The following is a 14,215-nucleotide window of genomic DNA, read 5'->3' as shown; positions in this document are numbered from 1 at the left end:
TTCCAGATTTTCTGTTACTTTGGAAAGGTTTAAAGTTAGAAAGTAAGTTTCACATGTTTTCTTCTGGTAGTTTCAGTTTCATTTTTCATATTTGCCTATTGATACATATACATTACATACTGATAGTTATTCTAGTCCAACTTAGTTTTTCCTTTGAAAAGAATAGTTCCAACATTATTAAATATTCACGTTTCTTCTTGTATGAGATGCTATCTTTATAATAGTCTAAATTTTCATATGAATTAGGCATTAATTCAAACTGTCTCTTCATGCTGATTATGTTACTGTAATTAAGATTTTAGAGCTAGATTTTATTCTCTGCAAATAATTTAATCTTGTTTTCCACTTAAAAAAACATTCTATTGGTTCTTCTTTGTTAATTTCCAAATAAATTTAGAATCACCTCTACTAGTTGAAAAGGGTATTTTTTTCCCCTCTGGGATAGGATTTACCAAATAAATTGTTTAGGAAGCCTAATGCCTTTATGTGTTTTTCTTACTAGTCAAGAACAAGGTTAGGCGAATCCATGTTTAGGTGTTGTTTTGTAATTTCCAGAAGTGTTTTCAGGCATATGTGTTACATATTTATTGAATTGTTAAATAGATTAAATGTAATCATAGGTATTTCATTTTTATTCTACTATAAATGTGGCCTTTTACTAACATATAGCTTCTAAATGGTTGTTGTATCACAAAAGCTCTTGATTTCTATACACTTACTTTCTGTACTACTATGTTATTAGTTGAGTCTCTTGGATGCATACCTATAGCCTCTGTAATTGTGACAGTCTTTCCTCCTTCTTTTGAATTTTTTTGTTTGTTTTATGGCTTGCTGCACAGCTTGTGGGATCTTAGTTCCCAGATCAGGGGTCGAACCTGGGCCCTTGGCAGTGAAAGTGCAGAGACCTAACCATCGGACCCCCAGGGAATTCCCCTTCTTTCCAATTTTTGACTTTTCATTCTTTACCTCACTGTGTTGACTAATATCTTCACTATAACAGTGGTCATTCTTCCCTTGTTTATGATATAATTAGTTATTAGCTTTCTCCACTAAGTAAGTATTGTTGACTTTTGGACTGAATTTTAATTTTTCATCCAGTGATTGAATTTTCAGATTTGCAGAAAAGTCTATTGGAAAGACAAAATATTGAATCAGCATTCTGTATTCCCAGTTGCAGACTGTTCAATGAGACTATTGTTGAAGTTTCAAAGGACATGCAAACTCAGACATTTTTCATCACAATTCATCAAAAAATTAGAAAGGCTCTTTACATTTTTGCACACGTCTATTTTATTTAGCACAATTTCTGCCATCTAAAAATTAATTTTCTTATTTACAAATACTTCTAGAAATCCCTAAAATGTCTACTTAGGTTTTTCTGTTTTAGGCAGACATCACATTGACATGATATTAAAACACCTCTCTGGAGTCAAGATAGTGAGTGATAAGTGATAGTCACTCAGTTGTGTCTGAATCTTTGTGACCTCATGGACTGTAGCTTGCCAGGCTTCTCTGTCCATGGGATTCTCCAGGCAAGACTACTGGAGTGGGTTGCCATTTCCGTCTTCAGGAGTCATGACAGGAAGAAGCTTATTGCCTCTCCTGGGACCACTGGAAATTGGCATGAATGTCACTCTGTGGCCACACAGGAGTGTATGAAGCTACTCCTGAGATAGAGTTTCAACAACAAAGCTCAGCAGAGCACAAAGTGAGAAGTCATCGTGAAAAAATTAAGTGGTGATATTAACAAATAATAGCTTGTGAATAATACTGTGTTCTCAGGAGAGAAAAGGAGTCCTTACAAATGGGACCAAGTCTTACAATTTTCTCAGGGAACTGTATGTTTTAAAGAAATATATTTAATGGAAGAAGGACAATGGTTCATGTGACAAAAAATGTCCATTGTGTTGCCTATTTTGGTAAAACAAAACCAATATGTAAGAAAGGAACAAGGTCACTTCAGTTAGTATTTCTGTTCACAGCTGGGGAACATCAACTTAAGGATGACTGGGGTTTTTTATGGTTTGTTTCCATACCACATGCGTATCCTTGTAAGCGATCAAAACCAGAATTTTCCAGTCATGGCTATTCATTGGAGTTCCCCGACATGGGTTGTTGAATTGAGATGATAGCCCTGGTCAGCTGCATCCAGGTCAGTTGGGCACAGAGATATCTAGTCCAAGGCTGAACTTCCCTGGTTTTGAAAATGTTCTTTGGAATCCAGACCTGTGAAGGGGGTTAATATATGACACTCAGTATATATGTGAGTGTGACCAGCAGAGTCCTTGCTCAGAGGCTGCAGTGGTTGACAGAGGTTAGAGCTTTGCTCATTAGACGTTCTTTGGTTGCTCTGGGTGTGGCCTATATGGAGTCTGACCTGTAATAGCAGAGTTCTGCACTCTCTTTCGGCATGCGGCTGAGTAGATAATGTATATGCTTCTCATTAGGAAAATGCCAGCAATGGCTGCAAAGTAACTTCCATAAACTAAAAACTAGAGAAAAACAAATTGAATTAGACACACATGAAATATGACTGTCCTTGATAATACACAGCGATGCTATTGATTTACTTGGATTATGGGGTTTTTGAGACCTAGGATCTTAATACAGATCTTTAGATTTGCATAAAGCTTCCTTCTCCCCTTTTAGAAGAACCAGGTGTGAAAGGATAAGCAATGCAGTAACTAAGAGTATGGGCTCTAGAGTCAAGTTTGTTTGGGTTAAATTCTAGCAGATACCACTATTGGTAAAAAACAAAAACACTAAATCCTACTGATGTATGTGTCCATGTTTGGAGAATAGTGCATATGTAGTGTCTCCAGGAATGGATTATAAACACTGAGGTTACTTGTCACCTGCCTTATCCCCTTTATTTCGGAACCATATGTGAAACGTGATGCTGGTCTAATTTTAAGTCTCTCACAGCTGAAGGGAAAAGGGAAGTAGACTCGGTAAGCATGTTCTCCTCCCCTGTGGCACCTTAGTAAACCTTGGTCCTAGACCGTGGGAGGAAGAGGAGGCATAAGGGGGACATGACGGTGAGCGTCACTTGATGGGGCTTTAGGAGCCAAAGCAAATGCTAACCTACAGTGATCACTGCTCAAAATCTGCTTGATTTTATAGTTTGTAATTAAAGGAATGGCTTATTTTAAAATTTGCCTAGCCAAGGAATCCAAGACATTAAATACTGGCAGTGGTAAGGCTGAACAAAATCCCTTTCATTCTACATTCCCCCAATTACATGAATAGGTAAGTGGAAGTATTGCAACCTACCTGAATGCTGATTGGAAGCCTCAGTCCTCCCTGATCTACTACGATTACAGTTATAATGGTCTGAATCACCAGGGCAATGAAGGTGTTGATTCCAAACACCAGGGCATAGCGTTCCACACTCAGATTAACAGCGATCTGAAACCTGTCATTCAACACATAATATCTTTTAAAACATGAACATACATGGGATTCTTATCTTTAAAAGACAGAGACTGAAGAGAAAATGTCTTACTAACAGCACTTTTTGTCTAAATCTCCTCCAGTACAGACAGACAGACAGAGCAGAGAAAAAAAATGTACATATACTTAAAGGCTGAATTAAAATGTAGTTAAAGGAATATGGCAAATTTGCTCTTATCCAATTTAATACTTACGGAAATTAAACTTAAATGTTCTAGTTCTCATAACTTGAGAATATGGGAGGCTATCTGATCTTAGATACTGTTTCACAGTGCATTTTTATGAAAATCAGCAACATCCAACCTAAGGAATTTTTTGGACAGTTATTCTTTTTATTGTTGACTCTATTGGCAGTTTTAAAGTTTGGTAGGTGAATTGTTCTTTGGAAGATTCAAACCATGACTGGTGGTATAACTGAGTGAATCTATAACTAACTTTTTTTTTTTTATAATTATATAGATTTTGAAGTCTTATTACAAAACACTTTTGAAAGACTGGCAAATATATGATATTTGCAGTTCTTTCTTGGAATGAAGGTAAAAGGCTTCGGGTTCTGAATATTCTTAAAATGAAAAGAAATAATGTCATTCTACCTTAACAAAATACATTAAAAAAAACCCTCAAGATACATGAGTTTGATACATTAACCTGATTCCGTTCAGTGAAAGAAAAAAAAAAGAGTATGCCACAAGCTTCATCTCTTTCCTGTGTTTCATGATCTTTTCTCAGGGTCTTTATATTTCTGTGTTTTGTTAATTACTTGTCAAGCATTTTTCACAGATTAAAACCTTGGCACTACTTCTTTCATGTGTTTGAAATTCAAATGTTTCTTATCTCTTTCAGTGAAACCAAATCATATTTCCTATACTCTTATTTCCATGAAATACTCTTATTTCATAGTTCTCTGCACTTATATATGGAACCAAATTCTTTTAATCATTAAAAAAATCGCTGGGATTTATAGTTTCCTGTGATTTTTGCATTTACTTTTTTTCAGTATTTAACTTCTTATGACGGGCTGAGAATATTTTGTTTCATACAAAAGTATATGCCTGGAATTGCTCTAGAAACCAAGTGAAATTAGAGATGAAATCTCACCTTAATCACAAATCAAACTGCATCATACTGTGCAAACAGGAAAATCACTTGAAATAAAGATTACAACTGACACTGTAACATGCCTTTGGTTTATGAACTTACAAAACATTTTTCCTTGCTGACTAATATTAGCAATATTCAATGGATAAACAATTGAATGAAAAGATGGCTTAACTGTGCCTAATTTAATATGAAGTAGTCAACATTTAATATTGCATTGATTAAAATCCTTCCGAAGTTCTCAGTGGAATTACAGGAATACAGAAAAGAGAACATGGTTTCGTTTTAGAAGTGGGAAGAAATGCTTAGTAATACTTACACTGCTATGGTGATAAGGAGCATATAGACAGTCTTGAATATCAAATAGCCAGCGTAGCACGCCCATATGTTGGTCGTGTAATGCATTAGAAATAGAGAGCCTGCATTGACAACTGAGAAGATGGCCAGAGCCAACTCTCCCAGAAGATCCCAGTTGACTTTCATGTAACCCACTGCAAAGGCAGCCAGGGCCCCTACAGAAGAAACATTAAGGAAGATCCAACATACTGACTTTGCCCAATGAAATATTAACATGCTGTCTTAATAACTCAGGTTTCAGGCAATTCTGAAAGATGAATATATTACTTTCACAATTTGTGAAAATAACGTGACTCGCCTCGGTGGGGATTTATCCACTTCTCAAGCATGTTTTCCCTTGGTTACTGTCTTTCATTTCAAATATTTAGTTGTCACACTTTAAATCAGCATCAACTACATGCCAAACACTGTTCTATGCAGAGGGACCAGAAAGGTTCCTAACTATCAGAATGGGAAAAAAAGATACATAAACTCAGTTGCTTAATATAACAAGTTCAGGGCAAGGATAGATAAAGATGAAACAGTTGTCTGGCAGTACACCTAGACTGTTCATATTTGCCTTTCTTTGTTGTTTTTTTCAGCAATATATAACAGATATGTTGCACTGGGTAGTAAAATTCAGTCATTAGTACTAATCTTAATCTTTCTTCTAATCTTCATCCCAATGACTTCAAGATTTGGTTTAATCTACCTTGGGTTTGAGGTGAACAATTTACAGAATTTACGAGATTGAATAACTGACAGAAATTAGGGTTAGTAATTATAGTTCTTTTTAATGAAGTGAGAGGGATTTATGTTTTGAATTACTGAGATTTGATTAACTTTTCCACATGTGATCTAGGCAAGAACTATTACTACCAAAGAAATAAAATTACTTTTCTTCTCAGAATTTGAAATGTGGGATAAATAATTTCAGTGAACCAATTCCAAGACTGTCCTGGTTTCCAGGAGCTAAACATTAAGTCTTCTAAAAGGGAAACAATAGTAAAATGGTTGCCACATGAGGTTTCTGAAATTTTTTTGTAAAGGAGGGTGTGGAAATCTCCTACTTCCTAGAAAATATCTTCAAAGTCTTAGCTGAATTTAAGTTTCTGTTAACCAGGATATAAATATTTATTGCAGAGTGAACTTCAAAGGCAGACTCCTCTCTGATATTAGAATCTTGACTCTCAAATATCTTCCACTTCTGATTTAAATCTCATAAGAAAGCTAATTTTGGAAACGTGTGGTGTAGAACCTGGACTTGCTTAAAGACAGGCATTAGCTAAATCAAATCCTTTATTAACAAAAATACTTCCAGTGAAAATTTGGAAGTCTTAATATTTCAGTTCATTTTCTAAGATAACAGAACACCTTGTTTATATATTAATACAAAATACCCATTTTCTTGATATTAAAAACAATCCTGAAAGAAAAGAGGGCAATATTAACACTTTTCTTGATGAGGAAATGGAATTTTAGGAATCTGGTTAGAACGTAACCAGTTGGTGTTGAATCCTGAACTCTTGAGTTATCTGTAACACATTAAACACATTAACTGTTCCTCTTTTTCCCCCCATTGCCTTCAATGCCTGAAAACGATTAATATGCCTTCTGAAAAGACTTAATTTACCACTGTGGAGAATTTAGCAACTGGAGAAATGAATTTAGTTTACGGGGGCGGGGGAGGGGTGGGGATTGGGCAACAAAGGAAGATAGATCAATGTTTACTTACCTCCAAAAGTTGCAATAGCTTCTACTGCTCCATTATATATTGAACTCTGGGACGGTGCTTTGTAATCCCACAGGACTTGAACATAGTTCAAAATCTGGTTGTAACCTGCCGTAGAAAAAGCCCACCATAGGGACCAGTAAAAAAGATGTTTTGAGGAGTAACACTGCTTCAAATCTTGTAACCACTGCACAAAAACTCTCAGAGCTACATTTCCTGGCTTTGAGTTGGTCACCTGGCCATCATCTGGGTCCCCTGAATCAGCGAACACTTCTTTTCCCACTGGCTTGTGATCCTTTTGAGGTTCCTCTGAGACAGCGTCCATTCCTGGTGACTTTGGAAGGACTTCTTGACTGGGTTTTGCATGAAAAAACATGCTCTTCTTAGGCATGGGTAGGAAAAGTGAGAAGAGGAAGGCCACAGAGACAGAGGCCAAGGATATGACGTTGAGGTAAAAGTAGGACAGGCTGGCCAGGGATACCAAGAGCTGGGCCAGCACGGAGGACGCCGTGTAGGCCACCAGCGTCACACTCCTGCAGTAGCCGCTCACCTTCTGGTAGTGCTCCGGGCTGACCACGCTGTAAATGTAGGCGTAGTAGGCCACCTCAGTGGCGGTGACCATCCCATAGAAGAATTCCAGCACCTGCATAGTCCTGACTCCTTGGCCAAACAAGAGCAGCAGCCAGCAAATGATGAAGCTAATCCCCTGGAGGATGATGACTGGCTTGTAGCGGACATAATCGGTGAGGATAAAGACTGGGAGCAGTAGCGCCAGGTAAGAGTAGGTCCACACGGGGAAGATCTCATTTGTGAGCTGCAGAGATGGAAAATGGATTCTGTGACCACGAAGCACTGGGAAGTGAGGAGGGTAACCTTTCTCAGACTTGTGTATTACTAAGGTGTTGATCCATGTGGCTTGCCCAATATAAAACTCTGCATCTAATCAGATAGGGTGCTGTGCTGTGCTTAGTCGCTCAGTCATGTCTGACTCTTTGTGACGCCATGGACTGTAGCCCACCAGGCTCCTCGGTCCGTGGGGATTCTCCAGGCAAGAATACTGGAGAGGGGTCCCATGCCCTCATTCAGGGGATCTTCCTAATCCAGGGATCGAACCCAGGTCTCCTGCATTGCAGGCAGATTCTTTACCATCTGAGCCACCAGGGAAGCCTTAATTAGATAGGGTATCTTCACATTATGAGAAAGCAGGATAGAAAACTGATTTTCAAGGAAACCCTAGGAAAAGAGAGCTCCCCCACCACCTCAAAAACCCACTTTATACATCTACATGCATCTCAGTACAAGAATGTATCTGCTTAACGTGCAATCTGAACTTTGTTGTTCAGTTGCCAAGTCATGTCTGACTCTTTCAAGACCCCATGGACTATAGTCCACCAGGCTCTTCTTATCCACGGGATTTCTGAGGCAAGAATACTGGAGTGGGTTTCCTTCTCCAGGGGATCTTCCTGACCCAGGGATCAAACCTGCATCTCCTGTGCTGGCAGGTAGTTTTGTTTCCATTGAGCCACCAGGGAAGCCCCAGGTGAACTATGCTAAATGTATAATAGTATGTACACTAGAGCCCAGGCATACCTCATTTTATTGTGTTTTGCAGATACTGTGCTTTTTACTTTTTGTTCTTTTTATTTTATTTTATTACAAATTAAAGGTTTATGGCAACGTGCATTGAGCAAGACTACTGGTGTCACTTTTCCAACAGCATTTGCTCATTTCATGTCTTTTTGTCATATTTTGGTTAATTCTTGCAATATTTAAAGCTTTTCCATTGTTGTTATCTTTGTTATGGAATCTACAATCAGTGATTCTTGATGTTACTATTGTAATTGTTTTGGAATTTTTTTAGTAATAAAATATTTTTCAGTTAAGGTATATATATTGTTTGGCATAATGCTATTGCATATTTAATAGTCTTTGACTGAAAGTCATGCTCAGCTGAGACCATTACTTGCTCAGTCATGTCCGACTCTTTGTAACCCCATGGTCTGTAGCTCACCAGGTTCTTCTGTCCATAGAATTCTCCAGCAAGAATACTAGAGAGTGGGTAACCATTCCCTTCTCCAGGGGATCTTCCTGACCCAGGGATTGAACTGAGGTCTCCTGAATTGTAGGCAGATTCTCTACTGTCTGAGCCACTGGGGATTAGTACGGTATAAACATAACTATTTGTTGGAAATAAAAAAAATTCATGTGACTCACTTTATTGCATTATTTGCTTTATTATGTCTGTAACCAAGCAATGTCTCTGAGGTGTGCCTGTAAACTAGTTAAAAATTGTTCAACAGACCTGTGGGTTTTTCAGGCTATTAAAAAAAATACTATCCTTGTCTTGCCTGAAGATTAACAACACTTGATAAAGCAGCTACAGTGTTAGAAGAATTCAGCAACCTTTATCTTTGTCTTGATTCATCATTATGGCAAAAAATAGCCCTTGCAAGTCTGAATGAACACACACAGGAAGGCAGCAAAGAGTAAAGCACCCTGCAGAATTACGATGTAGGAACAAGCAATGCATTTCGTCTCCCTCCTGGACAAATTGACTGGGCTTCCAACCACGTTTCTCTTCAATTCTGTTGATTTATCTCTGTTTACTCAATTCTTGGTCTCCACTTAATACATGTTGTCTCATGGATTTAGTTAGAAATGCCGGGGACCTCACTGTTCATTCATAGAAAGCACTGAAGAAGTTGTTGATCTTTGGGGCATGGTGGGTACAGGTGGAGGTTGGCCACACTAGCCTCTCTTCTGGGCCCCCTGCTTCCTGCAGCAACCTCAATGGGTCCCTGTGTCAGTGACAAGGGGGGCAGTTCAGTGATTTGAAAGGCTAGTGTGACGGGGCTGCACCTATGCGGTCCGCCTAGTCCACAGTTGCTCCCTAGTGGCTCATATAGTAAAGAATCTGTCTGCAATGCGGGAGACCTGGGTTTGATCCCTGGGTCAGGAAGATTCCCTGGAGAAGGGCATGGCAACCCACTCCAGTAGTCTTGCAGGAGAATTCCATGGACAGAGGAGCCTGGCGGGCTACAGTCCATGGGGTTGCAAAGAGTCGGACACAACTCAGTGACTAACACTTTTGCACTGGTCCATAATGGTTCCAGAAGTAGAGACTTGGGGTTCACTGGCTGATTCTGGACCTCTCTCTGTGGTCTGCTTTGTCTTAACAGAGTCATATTCCCGTCTCGGAAACTCTGAGACAGAGCTGCCCCTAAGTGATTTTACAGTGTAGCAGAATAAACGTGCCCTTCTGTCCTTACCGCCTCATCACCAAATAAAACAGCATCAATGACCCTTTCAGGAGAAGCTTCACAATCTGCAGTGTCTTCTTAGCTAGGACTGGAGACTACAGAACCAGCCCAGGGTAATTCTCCAGCTGGGTCAGTGCACTTCCTTGTTACACTTGTCATTAAAAAAAAAAAAAAAGCAGTGGACCTTTTGAATTAGAGAATTGGAATTTCCAGGGAAGATAAAGCTGGGAGATAAAACTGTTAATGTCTCATCTGCTGATAAACAGTTTTTCAAAATTAAGTGTCCTAAAGAAAGGCTTCACTGGTGGCTCAGATGGTGAAGAATCTGCCTGCAATGCAGGAGACCTGGGTTCAATCCCTGGGTAGGGAAGATCCCCTGGAGAAGGGAATGGCAACCTACTCCAGTATTCTTGCTTGGAAAATTCCATGGACAGAGGAGACTGGTGGGTTACAGTCCATGAGGTGGCAAAGAGTTGGACATGACTGAGTAACTTAACACTCTTAACACTTTTAAAGAAATGCTACATTTTAAAAAATAAATTCTGCTTATACCCCAGCAAACTAAAAGGTTATTAGGACTAGATCCTGTGCCTGGCAGTGATTGTATCTTAGGCTAAGTATAACAGAATCAATGAGACTTGACATGTTCCCATGCATTAAGCCTAATGTTAGAACTCTGTAAAAGTGAAAATATTTATTATACATGCAATGTGTTTAGGTTTCCCATCTTCGCAAGTGTGAGGTGCGAAGAGCAGTTTGAACAGTTCTATAAAATAACAAACACCATGAAAATGGGATTCATTGAGGTCAGTATGTTAATCTTATTTCCAGTTGAATGACACCCTGACTCTATGTCCTCGTTTAAGTCCCGTAAGATTAAACAACATCAAGGTTCGTATGGGTATTAACTCACCTCTGCACTGGTCAGGTTTTTATCTGGTCCAGATAAATACAGCATAAGGAAGGGTTCTGAGGGTCTCATCATGGAGAAAAACCCAAACAGGCAGAGGATCACAGTGGGATAAATCCAAGACTGGCTCTCTGAAGTCTGGAAACAACTCATGGCTGATCAAATGAAAACAAAACCAAAATGAACTGAGGTTTATTCTTTCTGGCATTCTGGGTAGAGAATGGAGAACTGATTTCTAAATGTTTAATGAGAGGACAAAGTTTCCTCTATCTCAAGCTGACCTGAAAAGGTGAGTGATTAACAACTGCTTTCAACTATTTCTTACGGAAGCCAGTCAACCCTACTTTATCAACAAACTTCTTACTCATTATTGCTGGGAGTAGAGTCCCACTTCATTAGTGCTCTCCATCATAATCCTGGTAGTAAGTAGCTACTAATAAAGGGTAAGGGCAAGGCGACCCACTCCAGTGTTCCTGCCTGGAGAATCCCATGGGCAGAGGAGCCTGGCGGGCTACAGTCCCCAGGGTTAGAGAGAGTCAGACACAACTGAAGTGACTTAGCATGCAATAAAGGGTAAGGGCTTCCCCAGAGGCTCAGTGGTAAAGAATACTTCTGTAATGCAAGAGATGTGGGTTTGATCTCTGAGTCAGGAAGATCTCCTGAAGGAGGGCATAGTAACCCACACCAGTATGCTTGCTGAGAAGATCCCACGGACAGAGACACCTGGCAGGCTGCGGTCCATGGGGTCCCAAAGAGTCGGACACGACTGAACTGAATGAACACACACACAGTAAAGGGTAAACAGTGGGCCAATGGACACGTGAAAGTAAGTAAAACATCAGCTAGTGAATTACCAGTGTACAGGCATACCCCAGAGATACTGCGAGTCTTCTAGACCACCACAGCAAAGCAAATATTACAATAAAGTGAGTCATACTTTTTGGTTTCCCATTGTATATAAAATTGTGTTTACAATGCACTGTAGTCTATTATCTCTGCAAGAGCATTATGTCTAACAAAGCACTGAGCATAATTTCATTAAAAAGTACTTTATTGCCAAAAAAAGCTAACCATCATTAGAGCCCTCTGTGAGTTATAATAATCTTTCTGCCACACTAGCATTCAAGATCACTAGTCACAGGTCATCATGACAAACATTATAAAAATGAAAAGGTCTGAAATATTGTGAGAATTACCAAAAGGTGACAGAGAGATAGGAAGCGAGCAAATGATGTCGGGGAAAATGGTGTGGACAGACTTGCTCGAGGCAGGCTTGCCACAAACCTCCCATTTGTAAAAATGCAGAATCTTCGAAGCGCAATTAGGCGCAATAAAAGGAAGTCTGTCTGCGCAAGACCTTCTAGGAGGTCACTCCCAGAATAGAGATCGACTTGGTCAAGGCTTCTATAACCTGCCTACTACATTTTGCACAGAAACCTCTGACTCAGAAATCTTACTTAATATGCTGAAGGTATTTATTTACACATTTTCTCTCCATCCGACTCTGAGTGTCTATGATCTGGGAATTAATAATTCTTCGGTTAAAAAAGTTAAGCTGGTAAAGCTCTGACTTGCCATCTTTTTCATATTTCCTTTCTTTTCCATCCTGGTGTAACTCTGTGTTGCAAAAAGAATGCAGCATGTCTCAGACTGTTATTCCACTTTTCTTTAAGATGGGCCCCATCCCATCTCTAAGCAGTTTCACACCACTCAGTGGGGCAGGTAGCTTACTGATCATTCATACTAAGCTCATACTTCCTTTTGCCAGCTCACCAATAACATTGCTTGAAATTAAAATTTCAGATAAAAACTCCAGTGAAGGACCTCATCCGCCAATACACAGAAAAACAAGAAGAAAACCTTTATTTTACGGCGACCACATTTGAGAACATCTTGCTTTTTCATGTGGATTACAATGCGCGACAGAAAAATTCACTCTCATGCCTTCATAATTTTGCATCAAGTTTTCCTCTGTAAAGGGGACATGTGTTTTGGTGGTCTTGGATATGGTTAAGTTTTCCAACAAAATTCATAGGAAAGAAACTAACCTGCTGTGAGCCTGAAGCGTTCCTTCTGCAATGACCCTGTCTCTGTCTGCTGTCCACTGGGGCACTCTCAGACTCTTGGCTGCTAATGTCTGGCTGTGGGTAGAAATCAACTAGGGAGCTTTCCCAAACCTACACATAGACCTACTACCCTGAAATTCTTTGCTGGTCCTCTAAGCCCTGGAGCGTACAAGATAGGTGGGAGGCATTCTGATGGTTCAGATAAGACTTTCAAACCCTGCCCTACCCACTAACCCCTTGATATGCACACAGAACTCTGCTTGTGACCTATTCTGTCCCATCCAACCTAAACTGCTTATCCAGCAGTGGCCCCAGAGTGCCCGTGTTCAGCCCTAGACAAAACACCATGGCTCATGTGAGAGTAGGACCATAAAGAAGGCTGAGTGCCGAAGAACTGATGCTTTCAAATTGTGGTGCTGGAGAACTCTTGAGAGTCCTTTGGACTGCAAGTAGGTCAAACCAGTCAATCCTAAAGGAAACCAACCCTGACTATTTATTGGAAGGACTAATGCTGAAGCTCCAATACTTTGGCCACCTGATGCAAAGAGCCAACGCACTGGAAAAGACCCTGATGTTGGGAAAGACTGAAGGCAAAGCAGAGGATGAGATTTTTAGATAGCATCTCTGACTCACTGGACATGAATCTGAGCAAACTCCAGGAGACAGCAAAGGACAGGGAAGCTGCCATCCATGGGGTTGAAGAGTCAGACATAACTTAGCAACTGAACAACAACTGGCTCCTCCAGTTGCCACAGCTATTAATATATATTTATATATATATACACACACACATTTTATTATACATTATATGATATATTTCAATGCATATATTATTTAAATCACAATTTAAACATATTATATACTTATTTTATCAAATTGTACATATTTATATTTTATATTTATAATGTAAAATTGTAATTTATATATTATACATTATATATATATATATATATATAAAATATATACATGGCCCCGAATTTCTCAGACACAGAAACTGATCCTCCCAAAGCTCATGGCCACTCAGCAATAAAAGGCTAAAGCTGAGTTCAGGGTTGGGTTTGTTTGTTCCAAGTTTATATCTTCCTTTTCTCTGATGGGTAATGCCTCCTACTTCCATGGCACCATTTCCATCACCTCCTCATTTCCTTGCCAGCTACCCTGGAAAGCGCTGGTAACCAAACAACCTGGTTATCACTCAAATCCTCTCTCTCCTACTGGAGAAACCTGAGGCTCCTGGTCTCACAATGACTGGAAGTTTTGGTCACTATATTTTTATCTTACTGAGATGCTACTATTTACTGTCATCATGGCTATGACTATGATAATCAAGTTACTTATGCAATTTCTTTGTACAATTTTT

At 39.4% G+C, this 14,215-nt stretch overlaps 1 protein-coding gene across 6 annotated transcripts in view; it reads right to left on the bottom strand.

Moving 5' to 3' along the window:
* Window positions 1-1,272: 1,272 nt before the first annotated feature.
* The window catches only part of SLC19A3 (solute carrier family 19 member 3), a 31,590-nt gene continuing 18,647 nt past the window's right edge, over window positions 1,273-14,215 (bottom strand). For 4 of the 6 annotated variants that reach the window (XM_043909796.1, XM_043909800.1, XM_043909797.1 and 1 more), the window contains exons 2-7: window positions 10,793-10,944; window positions 6,623-7,433; window positions 4,871-5,063; window positions 3,274-3,415; window positions 2,378-2,492; window positions 1,273-2,226 (exon numbers count right to left, since the gene is read on the bottom strand). In XM_043909796.1, the coding sequence (XP_043765731.1) occupies window positions 2,174-2,226; window positions 2,378-2,492; window positions 3,274-3,415; window positions 4,871-5,063; window positions 6,623-7,433; window positions 10,793-10,942 (1,464 nt within the window). In that variant the 5' untranslated portion in view covers window positions 10,943-10,944 and the 3' untranslated portion in view covers window positions 1,273-2,173. Of the gene's footprint in view, window positions 2,493-3,273; window positions 3,416-4,870; window positions 5,064-6,622; window positions 7,434-10,792; window positions 10,945-12,246; window positions 12,407-14,215 lie in introns of all 6 variants that reach the window. The other 2 variants (XM_043909798.1, XM_043909801.1) reach the window with 2 other exon arrangements.

This window comes from Cervus elaphus, chromosome 8 (genome assembly GCF_910594005.1).
Source record: "Cervus elaphus chromosome 8, mCerEla1.1, whole genome shotgun sequence".
In the NCBI taxonomy this organism is placed as follows: domain Eukaryota; kingdom Metazoa; phylum Chordata; class Mammalia; order Artiodactyla; family Cervidae; genus Cervus; species Cervus elaphus.
Note: the sequence above shows the minus strand (reverse complement) of the source record. Positions and strands in the feature narration are given on the sequence as shown.